Source organism: Hordeum vulgare, chromosome 3H, assembly GCF_904849725.1.
Source record: "Hordeum vulgare subsp. vulgare chromosome 3H, MorexV3_pseudomolecules_assembly, whole genome shotgun sequence".
NCBI lineage: Eukaryota > Viridiplantae > Streptophyta > Magnoliopsida > Poales > Poaceae > Hordeum > Hordeum vulgare.
Window position 1 is genome coordinate 8,913,285 of NC_058520.1, and position 11,585 is coordinate 8,924,869.

General features: G+C 50.3%; 1 protein-coding gene across 2 annotated transcripts; it reads left to right on the top strand.

The window, feature by feature from the left end:
* The first annotated feature begins 486 nt into the window (after window positions 1–486).
* Window positions 487–5,567, top strand: LOC123442460 (multicopper oxidase LPR1 homolog 2-like). Of its 2 annotated transcripts, XM_045118509.1 has the most exons (3): window positions 489–928; window positions 3,453–4,967; window positions 5,090–5,567. In XM_045118509.1, exons 1-3 carry the CDS (start codon window positions 692–694, stop codon window positions 5,141–5,143), a joined length of 1,806 nt encoding a protein of 601 aa, XP_044974444.1. In that variant the 5' UTR covers window positions 489–691; the 3' UTR covers window positions 5,144–5,567. The 2 variants fall into 2 exon arrangements, with proteins under 2 accessions (XP_044974443.1, XP_044974444.1); XM_045118508.1 differs by having other exon boundaries at window positions 487–928; window positions 3,453–5,185.
* The last annotated feature ends 6,018 nt before the right edge of the window (window positions 5,568–11,585 follow it).

Sequence of the window (11,585 nt, forward strand, 5' to 3'; positions counted from 1 at the left end):
CACTAAAGAAACCGAACCCAAATGAAATCAGTCCAAGCTGCTACTTTTTCTATCCTTTAACCAATCCGTAGTTGAATGGTTAAAAGAATTATGGTATCCCTTGATCATTAAAATTCAAGTTTTAAACTTGACGTTGGTGTTTGCATTTTTCTGGATTTATTTTAATTCTTTTGACGATGTGCTTTTAATGAAAGGAGACATTTCCGTTGATAACGAAGGCGTCCGTGACGACTTCGTCACTCTCAAGATAATGTGCCGGATTAGTCTGTCAAAGATGCTCATAGGCTGTGCGAGGGTGCTTCATCGGGGTGAGTGTACACTCATATATGTGAGCGGCTTTTATTGTATTCTATTAAAAAAAACAGGCAACCAAAAAAATCATTTATATATTTCCAAGGGAGAAGAGAAGGCCACATCATCCCGGTTCTGCAGAGAAAGGAAAGTAGTAGAAATTCCACAGCAATAAATTCGCCTTGAGAGGCCGAAGACATTCCAGCCGTCTCTTTCCCTTCTTCTCCCCCAAGTCTTTAAAGCACAGAGAACCAAGCCAAAACCAGCGGACAAACACAAGGCCGACCGAGCTGTCGACAGCCTCAGTGGAACCCCCCTCTTTCTCTCTCTCTCTCTCTCTCTCTCGCCGGAGAAATCCAAGGGGACCAAACATAGCGGGGCTCTCGTCCGCGTCGCGGCAATGGTGAAGCGGAGGTTTCTTGCCGCGTGCTTGCTGCTGCTCGCGACGGCGGCGGCGGCGCTGGCCGAGGGAGAGGGCGAGGAGGGGAAGCGGGGCGTCCGCGTGCTGGACGCGGGGAGGCTGGAGAAGTTCGTGGACGAGCTGCCGGACATGCCGGTGCTGCGCGGGTACGGCGTGGCGGAGGGCGGGAACCTCGTCGCCGGCGAGCTCACCGTCGGCATGCACGACACCATGTGGGTACGTACGTGCGTGTGCAACCTTGACTTGTTCTTCTCTGCCCGCCTCTCTGTTGTCATCTACGACTGTTGGATTCCGTTGCGGGTGACGACGCCGTGCGCTGGTTGGAGTGATTGTTGTTCATTGCTCAGCGTTCGTTTCTTCAGACCAGATGTCTCAAGGTTTCCATTTCCTCTGTCAAAAAAGGGCTTCCATTTTTTTTCTTTTTTGTTTTAGAGAAAGGTTTTTAATGCCGGGACTATGACGATGCTTCCCTGCATGCTTAGTAAATCATATTAAATTAAGGGATTAGGACCTGCATTTTTCTGCCGAAAGTTTATGCGTCTGAATAATTTTGAACCCTGAGGAACCCCTGGAAAGCATCCCACTGTTATGGCAACAACCCTGTCCACTAATCTCAGAGGATGCCGTTGCTAGAATAACAGAGGAAAAAGACCATGTCTTTCTCCGGCTCTGTACCAAAAAGCCCACTTATTTTGTTCTTAAGCTTATCTGGTAATCACTACCGCTTCACTTCACAAGGTAGTATAAATCCACTACTCAGTGGAGGGGACCTCTCTTCCATTCACAGTGTGAACCAACCCTGCACTAAACCGAGCTAAATTCCTAAATCCAACCATTGCATTCTTCTAAAGGAAGAAAAGGCCAAGATGGTGTCCAATTGTCCACCACACTGCCAATTATGTGCTACTCCCTCTGTACCATAATATTTGTTGTTGAAAAGAACTAGTCTAGTTCTCCCCAACAACAAGTATTTAGGAACAGAGGGAGTAGTTTTCAGAGCTTCAGTACCACTCTCCGAACACTTCCACTTGAGGACCAAGTAGGTTTGCACACGCAAGTTATGTAGTACTGTGAAATTCTTTCCATTCGGAATCAAATCTATTTCATCTATCTATCTTGATGAGTTGAGACACCGACCTCTCTCTATCTCTCTGGATTGCGTTCACGGGTGTGATGGGAGTCAGTCGCCTTGGGAAACGGCACCGGTTGTGGTAGCTAGCTCATGGCCCACGCAGTCCTTATCACTTTGGAAGCAAATGGCAGACAATAATTCAGAGCTTTCTTAGGGCATCCATCCAACTTTACCAGAGTTTCACCATCAGCATCATATATATACTTCCTCCATTCCTAAATATAAGTCTTTCTAAGGATTCTATTAAAAGATTACGTACGGATGTATATAGACATGCTTTAGAGTGTAGATTCATTCATTTTACTTCGTATGTAGTCATTTAGTGAAATCTCTTAAAAGACATATATTTAGGAACGGAGGGAGTACTTGTTGGGGTGAGCATCAGTACTAGTGTGATCATCTCTAAGTATGGAGTTTCTCTAAGTACGAGTGAAATTCTGGCAAAATAAAATGATCAATAGTCCAAGCTGATGTAGAATAAAACTAGTTCCAGTTGTTTAGTTATGAGCTTGAATCATTGAAAGAGTTTTTGAAATCGAAGGGAAAAAGCTAGTCTACGTGTCTAAAATTATGTAATTTTGACTTTTGAGAATTTTCAGTCATGTTCTGTCTAGAAAAGAAAACTGCCATATCTGAAATGTTTGAACTTGGGTGGTTTCCATTTCCATTTAGGCCTAAAGAACTACCCTTCCGTTTACAAATGTATGATGTTCTAACTTTCTTCTGAATCATATGTATATAGACATTTTTTTACGATGTTTTCACTACGATTTCAGTCTGCATGTACTTCCTCCGTGTCAGAATATAAAAACGTTTTTTACGGATGAAGTAGTTTATATTAAAATATTCAAAAGATCTTATATTTGTTGAGGGAGAGAATATAACTGTTGACCAAGAGCAAATCGTGGACAAAATTTAGAGCTTTCGTGTGGGGTCCATCCATTAAACTTCCTGTGGATTTTGCCAGCCAGCTTTAGAGCATGGTTAATAGTATAGCCAACTGCTGGCTATAAGCAGTCTTATAGCCCATCTTATAGCTAGCTTATACAATAGTTAGCTATAAAAAGTACTATTTTTATCATATATGGTCCACCTTTCATTCTCACAAAGCATCTAGAAGCACGTGCTAGAGCTGACTCTTCACGAAGAGCCCGCTTCCCTTCTCTCTCCTCTTCTCTCTCATCCAACTCAGCAAAAATATAGTATTTTAATCCTACTGACTGTACCTTATTGTACTTGCTCTTAGGCGACTTTATAGACATCATCAACATCATCATGTGTCTGTGTCATCAGAGTCAGCATCAGGACTATTCTGATTGGCTGATATCTCAGTATGGATGCATCATGCTTGGAACGCGTCAATTCTGCAATCCCCCCCCCCCCCCCCCCCTAAAAAAAACAGCGGGCGTCAAAATATTTGTAAACCTGGCACCTTCGGGCTAGATTCAAAGAAGTTTCAAAAGAATTTAAAATAGCTTAAGATTCGTTAAAATTGAGTTAGATAAACGTTGTGGTTGGGTTTTGAACTTGAACAGTACTTTTGTTTGGATTTTGGAATGAGGTAAGAATGTGTCCGAAATTCGTTTTAATTTTGTGCTTGTTGGACAGAAATTCCACCGTGACCTTCCGGCGACGAGGGTGTTCGCCTACGGCGCCAGCAAGGAGACGGCCACCGTGCCTGGCCCGACCATCGTGGCCATGAAGGGGGTGCCGACGCGCGTCACCTGGACCAACCACCTCCCGCCGCGCCACATCCTCCCGTGGGACCGATCGCTGGCCACCGCGCGGCTCGGCAACGGCACCGGCGTCCCCACCGTCGCCCACCTCCACGGCGGCGTGCAGCAGTCCACCTCCGACGGCCACTCCATGGCATGGTTCACCTCCGGCTTCGCCGCCACGGGGCCTCACTTCTCCTCGCCGGCGTACGAGTACCCGAACCAGCAGCTCCCCGGTAACCTCTGGTACCACGACCACGCCATGGGCCTCACCCGCGTCAACATCCTCGCCGGCCTCCTCGGCGCGTACCGCGTCGTCGACCCGGCCACGGAGGCGCCCCTCGGCCTCCCCTCCGGCGCGGAGTTCGACCGGGACCTCGTGCTCTTCGACCGCGACTTCATGCGCGACGGCGCGCTCTTCATGAACGCCACGGGCAACAACCCCGACGTGCACCCGCAGTGGCAGCCCGAGTACTTCGGCGCTGTCGTCGTCGCCAACGGCAAGGCCTGGCCGTTCCTCCGCGTGCGGCGCCGCCGCTACCGCTTCCGCATCCTCAACGCCAGCAACGCGCGCTTCTTCCGCCTCTCGCTCTCCGGCGGCCTGCGGTTTGTGCACGTCGGCTCCGACTCCGTGTACCTCGCCCGGCCGGTGCCCACGGAGGGGTTCCTGCTCGCGCCGTCGGAGATGGCGGACGTCATCGTCGACTTCGCCGGGGCCAAGCACGACGCGGTGACCCTGCGGTCCGACGCGCCGGCGCCGTACCCCGGTGACCCTGGTGAGAAGGCGGACACGGTGGCGGTGATGAAGTTTGTGGTCGCGAGTAAACCGGAGCACGACCCGTCGACCGTGCCGGCGACGCTGATGCCGCGGTACCCAAAGCCGGACGCGCGGGAGGCGGTGGTGACCAGGCACATCGCCATGTACGAGTACACCAAGAACGGCACCGACGAGCCGACGCACCTGTACCTGAACGGAGCGGCGTACACGGACCCGGTGACGGAGACGCCGCGGGAGGGCACGTCGGAGCTGTGGGAGGTGATCAACCTCACCGACGACAACCACCCGCTGCACGTGCACCTGGCGGTATTCACCGTGCTGAAGCAGAGGTCGCTCAGGCGCGTCGACGAGTTCAGGGACTGCATGAGGGGGAGCGCGAGCGGCGGTGCCGGCGGCCGGAACGACGCCGTCGCGTGCGGGATGCAGCGCCACCTCGCCGGAGGGAGGAGGCACGTCGTGCCGCGGCAGGAGCGTGGATGGAAGAACGTGTTCAAGGTGCGGCCCAGCACGGTGGCGACGCTGCTCGTGCGGTTCAAGCCGCTGGAGGAGTCATCGGCGACGGCGTCCGGGAAGAGCGGCGGCTTCCCCTTCGACGTCACCGCCGGGCCTGGCTACGTCTACCATTGCCATGTAAGCATCAAGCAAAGAAAACCTTTGCTCAAGTCTCAAGCATGGTCTTCATTTACTTGCTCATAATGAACTTCAAACGAAAAAAACTTGTGTTCATAAATTGGTGCGCGTTTTGTATGCAGATTTTGGATCATGAAGACAACGAGATGATGAGGCCGATGAAGATTGTGCGTTAGCTCAAACCAAGGGTTTGAAATATAGTCTTAGGATCTCGCAAAGAAAAGAAAAAGATGGATTGGGAATAATTGAGAAATAATATACTTTGGCATTGCCATTTGAGAGGTTGACAGTGGGTTAACCTCGTGAGGGATTGGCAGTGTACAATGTTAACTGGATTGTGAAAAAGAATGAGAATAGAGACGAGACTTTCCCTGTTTTATTCTTATAGGGGATGAAAAAACTTGAATCCGGATCAACGACAATAACCTTTGTGCTGTCCATCGCTCTATTGAGAAGAGCTTCTCAATGTTAATTGGATTGTTAGGCTCAAGAAAGGGGGCATGATGTGTACTACATTTCCCCGTCGATAATTTTAGCGTGTGTACTATAATTCCCATCGATAATTTTAGCGTGTTTTCAAGAAACCTACTATTTACATGATCCTAGCCTTGCTCCTAGTAGGAGCATTTTACAGTTGGATCCCTTATATCGTCCCAAACATCAGGGCAGGCCATCCGGTCAATGACTGGTCACGAAATTTTGATCTAATCGGACGCTTCAAACGGTTTTCAAATGCCCGGGCTGACAGATCCATCCTAAATATGGGGGCCGATATGGGGGCGTCAAGGTGGGCCCTGGCCCGCATTTTACCCACATAATCATTCCCATCCGCTAGCCAGACCAAGCCCTATGCACTTCACTCCACCCCCTCCACTCCTATCTGCCACCCAAGCTAACCTTCGGTCTTTTCGGCACGGAGAGTACCAGATCTGACTTTGGCCAGTCCGGATCCGTTGACTGGGTGTCATCCCCCGCGGGTTGGAGACAAGGAAATGACGGTACGCATTGCACTCCGCCGCATCGGCTCAACATGCGCTCGGGTCCTCCGGGGCTAGACCATCGCGGTTCCGACGGTCGGGAAACCTCTCCTTCCCCCATCACCGGTTTGGCAGACTATGAGTCCCACCGGAAACGGCCTACCCGCCGTGGGAAGGAGAGGATAATGGTCGTCAAGGCCCGTGTCGTGGAGGAAATGGTGGCAGCGGAGGCAGCTGATGCAGCGGCCGCGGACGCAGAGGTGGAAGCCATCCGCACCCGCATTTTTAAGAAATGACAGTGGAAGAACACACGCATGCTCACATGAGAGCAGAACCGGGCGATCCGTGAAATGGCCAGACTGCCACCGAAGGTGGAGAAGGAGATCAGCGATAGTGAGGACAACTCTGACGACGAGCAGATCTAGCTCGATCCGTACTGCATCTTTGGCTGGTAGATTCGCGAGAAGGATGGGAAGGGCTCCAGGAAGGGGAAGGGCAGTCGTGGATGATGTCCACCATAGCCAAGCATGCAAAATTTTATTAGTCCGATGGCATGTTAGTAGTGATGGAGTAGCCGAACGATGTGTGTCATGCATCGACATAGTAGTTGCATGTGTTTGTATGGATTTGACATATCATCTTTGAGTTGTCCGGTTGTAGAATGCATTATTTAAGTCCATAAAAGAGTTGGTCCCCGCCCTAGTTTTTCACTAAAGTCTTTAGTGCCTAAAAGTTATAGGTGTTTCCCCAAACTTCCCCCTCTATCCTAAATTTTCTCTAGAAAACTTAACTCCATTAAATTATCTCTCCTCTCACTACGCTCCCTCTCTTTCCTGTGCCGGCACCAGGACGGTGCTTCACCGTCCTTCCTTGTCATGATCTTGATAACAATGCACCCCACTGGCCTCCAACGAGATTTCAACTCGTTTTCTTACAATTTATAGTCTTATTCGGCAACAACAACACTCCTCCCATCATCCCCAATCACGGTCACACGGTTTTTAATCGTCAGCATGCCCTCCCGCCGATTGGCAGAGCAACATCACATACATACTGAACTATGGTACACAGAAGCATACCCTAGCGAGAAGCATGGCCGATATCGCCGGCTCCGACAAAAGTTTCGGCCTGGATCATGCCATCGTGCAACATGGAGAATGAAGAGAAGAACTCATTTAAAAAAAGAAGTTCCCAAACGGAGGCCTTTGGAGGATTAACATTACCGGCTTTCTCGACTTATTACCCCTTTCCTCCCCTCGTCGCCGTCAAGGCGTGTCAGCAGGTGAAGCCCGCCCGACGTGGACGGCGGCGGGGCCTTCTTTTTTTCTCACGAGGTGGGATCGTCGTGGGATGATCTACCCTGGCCGAAACGCGACGTGGTGCAAGGCGCGACGATGCTGGGCTGCCAAAGTGACGGGGCGTGGAGGTTTGCACGAGGAGAGGTGCGTGCTGGTTATGGTGGCAAGCGGCCGACCTGCCGGAGGCATCCCCGGAGTGCTCATGATGTGCTGCTGGTGGTTATGTGTCGGACACATCTACTAAAAGTGGTGGAGTCCGGTGACCCTTCCCGACATCACTACTGGAATCCAGTTCTTTGCCGTCAGCTAGGTCTTTGCCGTGTGCTGGCTGATGGCAAAGAACCTCTTTGCCGTCAGTTGACACAAGGCAGACGGCAAAGGGACCAAGGGCAGACGGCAAAGAGCACGGGTGGGTCCCATGCCTGTCGTGTCCGACGAAAGGCTAACTTTGCCATGTGTCGGCCTTTGCCGTCTGCCGTGGGGCCCTTTGCCGTAAGGGGGAGGACGGCAAAGGGGTCGGCCGTGTAACGGCCGTCTACTCCCCCTCGCGCTCACTGTCTCTCTTTCCCCCCACACTGTCTCTCTCCCCCTCGTTCTCACTGTCACTCGCCCCCGCCGCCGCCCTGCCTCGCTCCCACCGGCGACCCCCTCCCCGCGGCGCTCCCCTCCCTGCGGCGACCCCCTCCCCGCGGCCACCCCGACCCCTCCCTGCGGCCACCCCCTCCCCGCGGCCACACCCCTCCCCGCGGCGACCCCTCCCCGCGGCCAACCCGACCCCTCCCCACGGCGACCCCTCCCCGCGACCACCCCTCCCTGCGGCCACCCCCTCCCCGCGGCGACCGCCTCCCCACGACCCTCCTCCCCCAGCACCACACCTCCTCCCTGGTGAGTTCATTTTTTTTCTTTTTTTCATTTCATTGCATCTGTTAGTTTAGGTTACTGTTAGTGTTAATTAGGTTAATGTTAGTTTAGGTTAATTAGGTTACTACTGTGGGTGAAAATGTGGTTGATGTTCCCCGATGGGTATGCTGCGAATCTAAAGAGGGGAGCGAGTCTTGAGAAATTGAAAATATTTGGGCTCAAGAGTCATGATTGACACATATGGATTGAGCGGGTAATGCCGGTGATGTTGCGTGGCTTTATCCCTGAGGATGAATGGCTAGTATTGGCAGAGCTGAGCTATTTCTTCCGTTCTCTTTGTGTGAAAGAACTATCGCCTGGCGTGCTAGATGAAATGGAAGAGTTGGCGCCCGAGTTGATATGCAAATTAGAAAAGATCTTTCCACTGGGCTTTTTTAATCCAATGCAACATTTGATTTTGCATCTCCCGACCGAGGCAAGAATGGGGGGCCCGTTCAAAATCGATGGTGCTACTCAACTGAGAGGATGCAGAAGACGCTTCGAGCTAAGTGTAAAAATAAACGTAGAATTGAAGCATCGATGGCCGAGGCATTCATTACTGAGGAGGCGACAAACTTCGTGACAGCACACTACGAAGCCAAAAATCATCATTTGCATAACCCGAAGCCTCGGTACAATGATGGCGATCCAAAAAAAGTTCGATCCAACCTCAGCCTATTCAAAGGTAAGCTCGCACCATCCGGTGCTTCGAAAGGGAAATCGTTGGATGCCGAAGAATGGCGGACCATTTTCTTTGTATATCTTCACCAACCTAACAGAAGTGCGGCCGTACATCGTGTAAGTTCTTGGTAATTTATTGTTCCGCAACTTCTAATTGCTTTGAACTACTCTTATTCCCGGATATTGATATAGTCGATACGTCGCCAAATTCTCGGATGGAGCGGTCATCGGAAAGGATTCCATCGAAGAGTATGAGCTTCTCGCAAAGCATGGAGGCGACTATCCCGGTTTCATCTCTTGGTTCAAACAAAGGGTAATTAATTACCATTAAGGGCCCATTTGATTTCTTGGTCTAATTTGCGGCTAATGCATCCATTCTTTCGTATTAAACTTGTAGGCTGATGCAGAGTCTATGGACGCCGAGTTGAGACAAGTCGCTAATGGTTTTGACTATAAGGTCAATTCATTTCACAAATACAACATCAACGGGTATCACTTTCGTAACTTTGGCAAAGAGCTATTTATGCCCGACCTAAAGACTACAAATTGTTCTGTCTCTGCTATCGGCGAAGGAGACACCGAGTATTATGGAAGAGTTGAAGCAATTTATGAACTTCTATTCTATGGTGAAAACCCACCGACCGTCGTAGTCTTCAAATGTTATTGGTTTGAGCCGAGGGAGACTAGAAGAACTCATGAACATATAGGACTAGTCGAAATAAACCAAAACACCCACTTAGATGTTCCCGATGTCTATATTACGGCTCAACAGGTGACACAAGTTTTCTATCTACCGTGGGCCTGCCAAACTGATCCAAATCTCAAAAGTTGGGATGTCGTTTATGAAGTGCCACCATATTTTAGACCACCTACTCTCAATGAAGAGGATTACCAACCTCACATTAACCCAGACACATATGAAGGAGAATTCTTCCAAGAAACACGTATGTCCAAGAAACGTTTCAAGAACCACTCTACTTCACCCCAGAACATTGAAGTAGACAGCGACAGTGAATCAGTCTTAACCCCTGAGCCCGAACAGGAAGAGATGAAAGAAGAAGAGGTTACTGCTGCGGATGACCTGTCACTTCTTGACCGATTACATAATGGTGGCCTTCCACATGTTCTTCGTGATAGTGATGATGATGATGCATTTATTGATGATAGTGATGATCATGATGCATTTATTGACCCCGAAGCATATATAGACGAGCACGATTGTTATTAGCTCATGTCAGGTATTCAACTAAATTATATAACTTTTTTTACTCATGTTGGCATTTATGTTGTACTAATTTCATTTACTCTTTGTCATGACATGTGTTGAAAGATGGTGGGAAAGGGTCGAAAGCACTCCGCGTCTCCTTCTTCGTTGGCGGGTGATGGGATGGGTACTTCCATTCCTGCCTCGCCTCTTCGGAGAGCGTTGCTCTCTACTCTGCAAGGAGCGCCCCCGTGAGAGTAGGTCGACCCCCCGCGAAGCCGAGAGGTACTAAAGGTACATGTTGTATTCATGTTGGTATTTATGTTGTACTCATGTTGTATGCATATTGGTATTTATATACATTTTATTACTCATGTTGGTATTTATGTTGTACTAAAGGTACACGTGGCCTCGGGAGAGGTAGGGCGGTGGCTGCCACGCCTTCTGAGGTGGAGGCTACACGGTCTCCGCCACCACCCAAGCTGATTCACCTGAGCACATGACTTCTAGGGTGGATTCGTCTGAGGTGGAGGCTACACGGTCTCTGGTTCACGAGCCTCGGGTCGACGAGCCTCAGGTCGACGAGCCTTCGACCCACGAGACTCGTGTCCCAGAGGCTTCATTCCAGGCGACTCCGGAGCAAAGCAGGGATGAGGGTACGTCCCAAGAGACCCAATGGGATACCTGGGCTGAGCCAAGTGGCCATGCTGGTAGCGACGAGGAGCTGGGTGAGGGGGCTACCGTCTACGAGCGTGGTAGTTCGGGGCTCCCGCTCGTGCCGGCGACCCCCGAGCAGAGGTGGTCGATTAGACCAAATGGGGACAAGTAAGTTAATTTACTCTTACTTAACCTTTTGCCTTCGTGTTTTCTCAAATATCTAATGTTTTGGCTTTAATTTTTCATACTGTAGGGGTTGGATTGTTGCCAAGGGTGTCCGCATGCCCAACAGTGTCCTTGGTGTGCTTTGCCGTAAAAACTTCCCAGGTTTTGTTACGTTGCCTGGTCGGGAGCGAGAGGTAGGAATGACATGGGAGCACTACTTGGGTGCCCCAGCCCCGCCGGAGGTGGAGATCGACGGTGTTTTGTGCGACACGAGGGCGGACATGGTGATCCGAAAGTTCTGGGTAATTTCTCCTTCACACAATTATAAATCAACCATAGCTATTTATTGTACTAATCGGAGTTGTCTCGTTTGCAGACCTACTACATGTGTGAGGAGGGATACGAGGAGGACGCGACAAAGGTTATCGAAACCGAATGTCGCCGCCTACTTCAAAACTTTTGGCACGAGGCTCGGGTGCAGGCTGTTCGAGACTAGTATGCCACGCGGCATATTAGGATTGACAAGGCGAAGTGCCGTGATGCTAAGATGGAGAAGGAGCATTACATGAAGGTAATTACATATTATTAAGGCTTTGTAGTTAGTTTCCTTTATTTGGTTGTTACGCGCTCAAATTTCTCTTCATTAACTTAGGTGCCCCCGAGATGGTGTGTGGATAAGATGGATTGTTGGGAGGCCTTGTGGATCAGTGGTGCTCCGAAACGTGGGAGGCCAGCC

Coding starts and splice junctions, on each gene's coding strand:
- LOC123442460 (XM_045118508.1), top strand. CDS start 692: ATGGTGAAGCGGAGGTTTCTTGCCGCGTGCTTGCTGCTGCTCGCGACG. Junction 929..3,452: donor GCATGCACGACACCATGTGG/GTACGTACGTGC, acceptor CTTGTTGGACAG/AAATTCCACCGTGACCTTCC.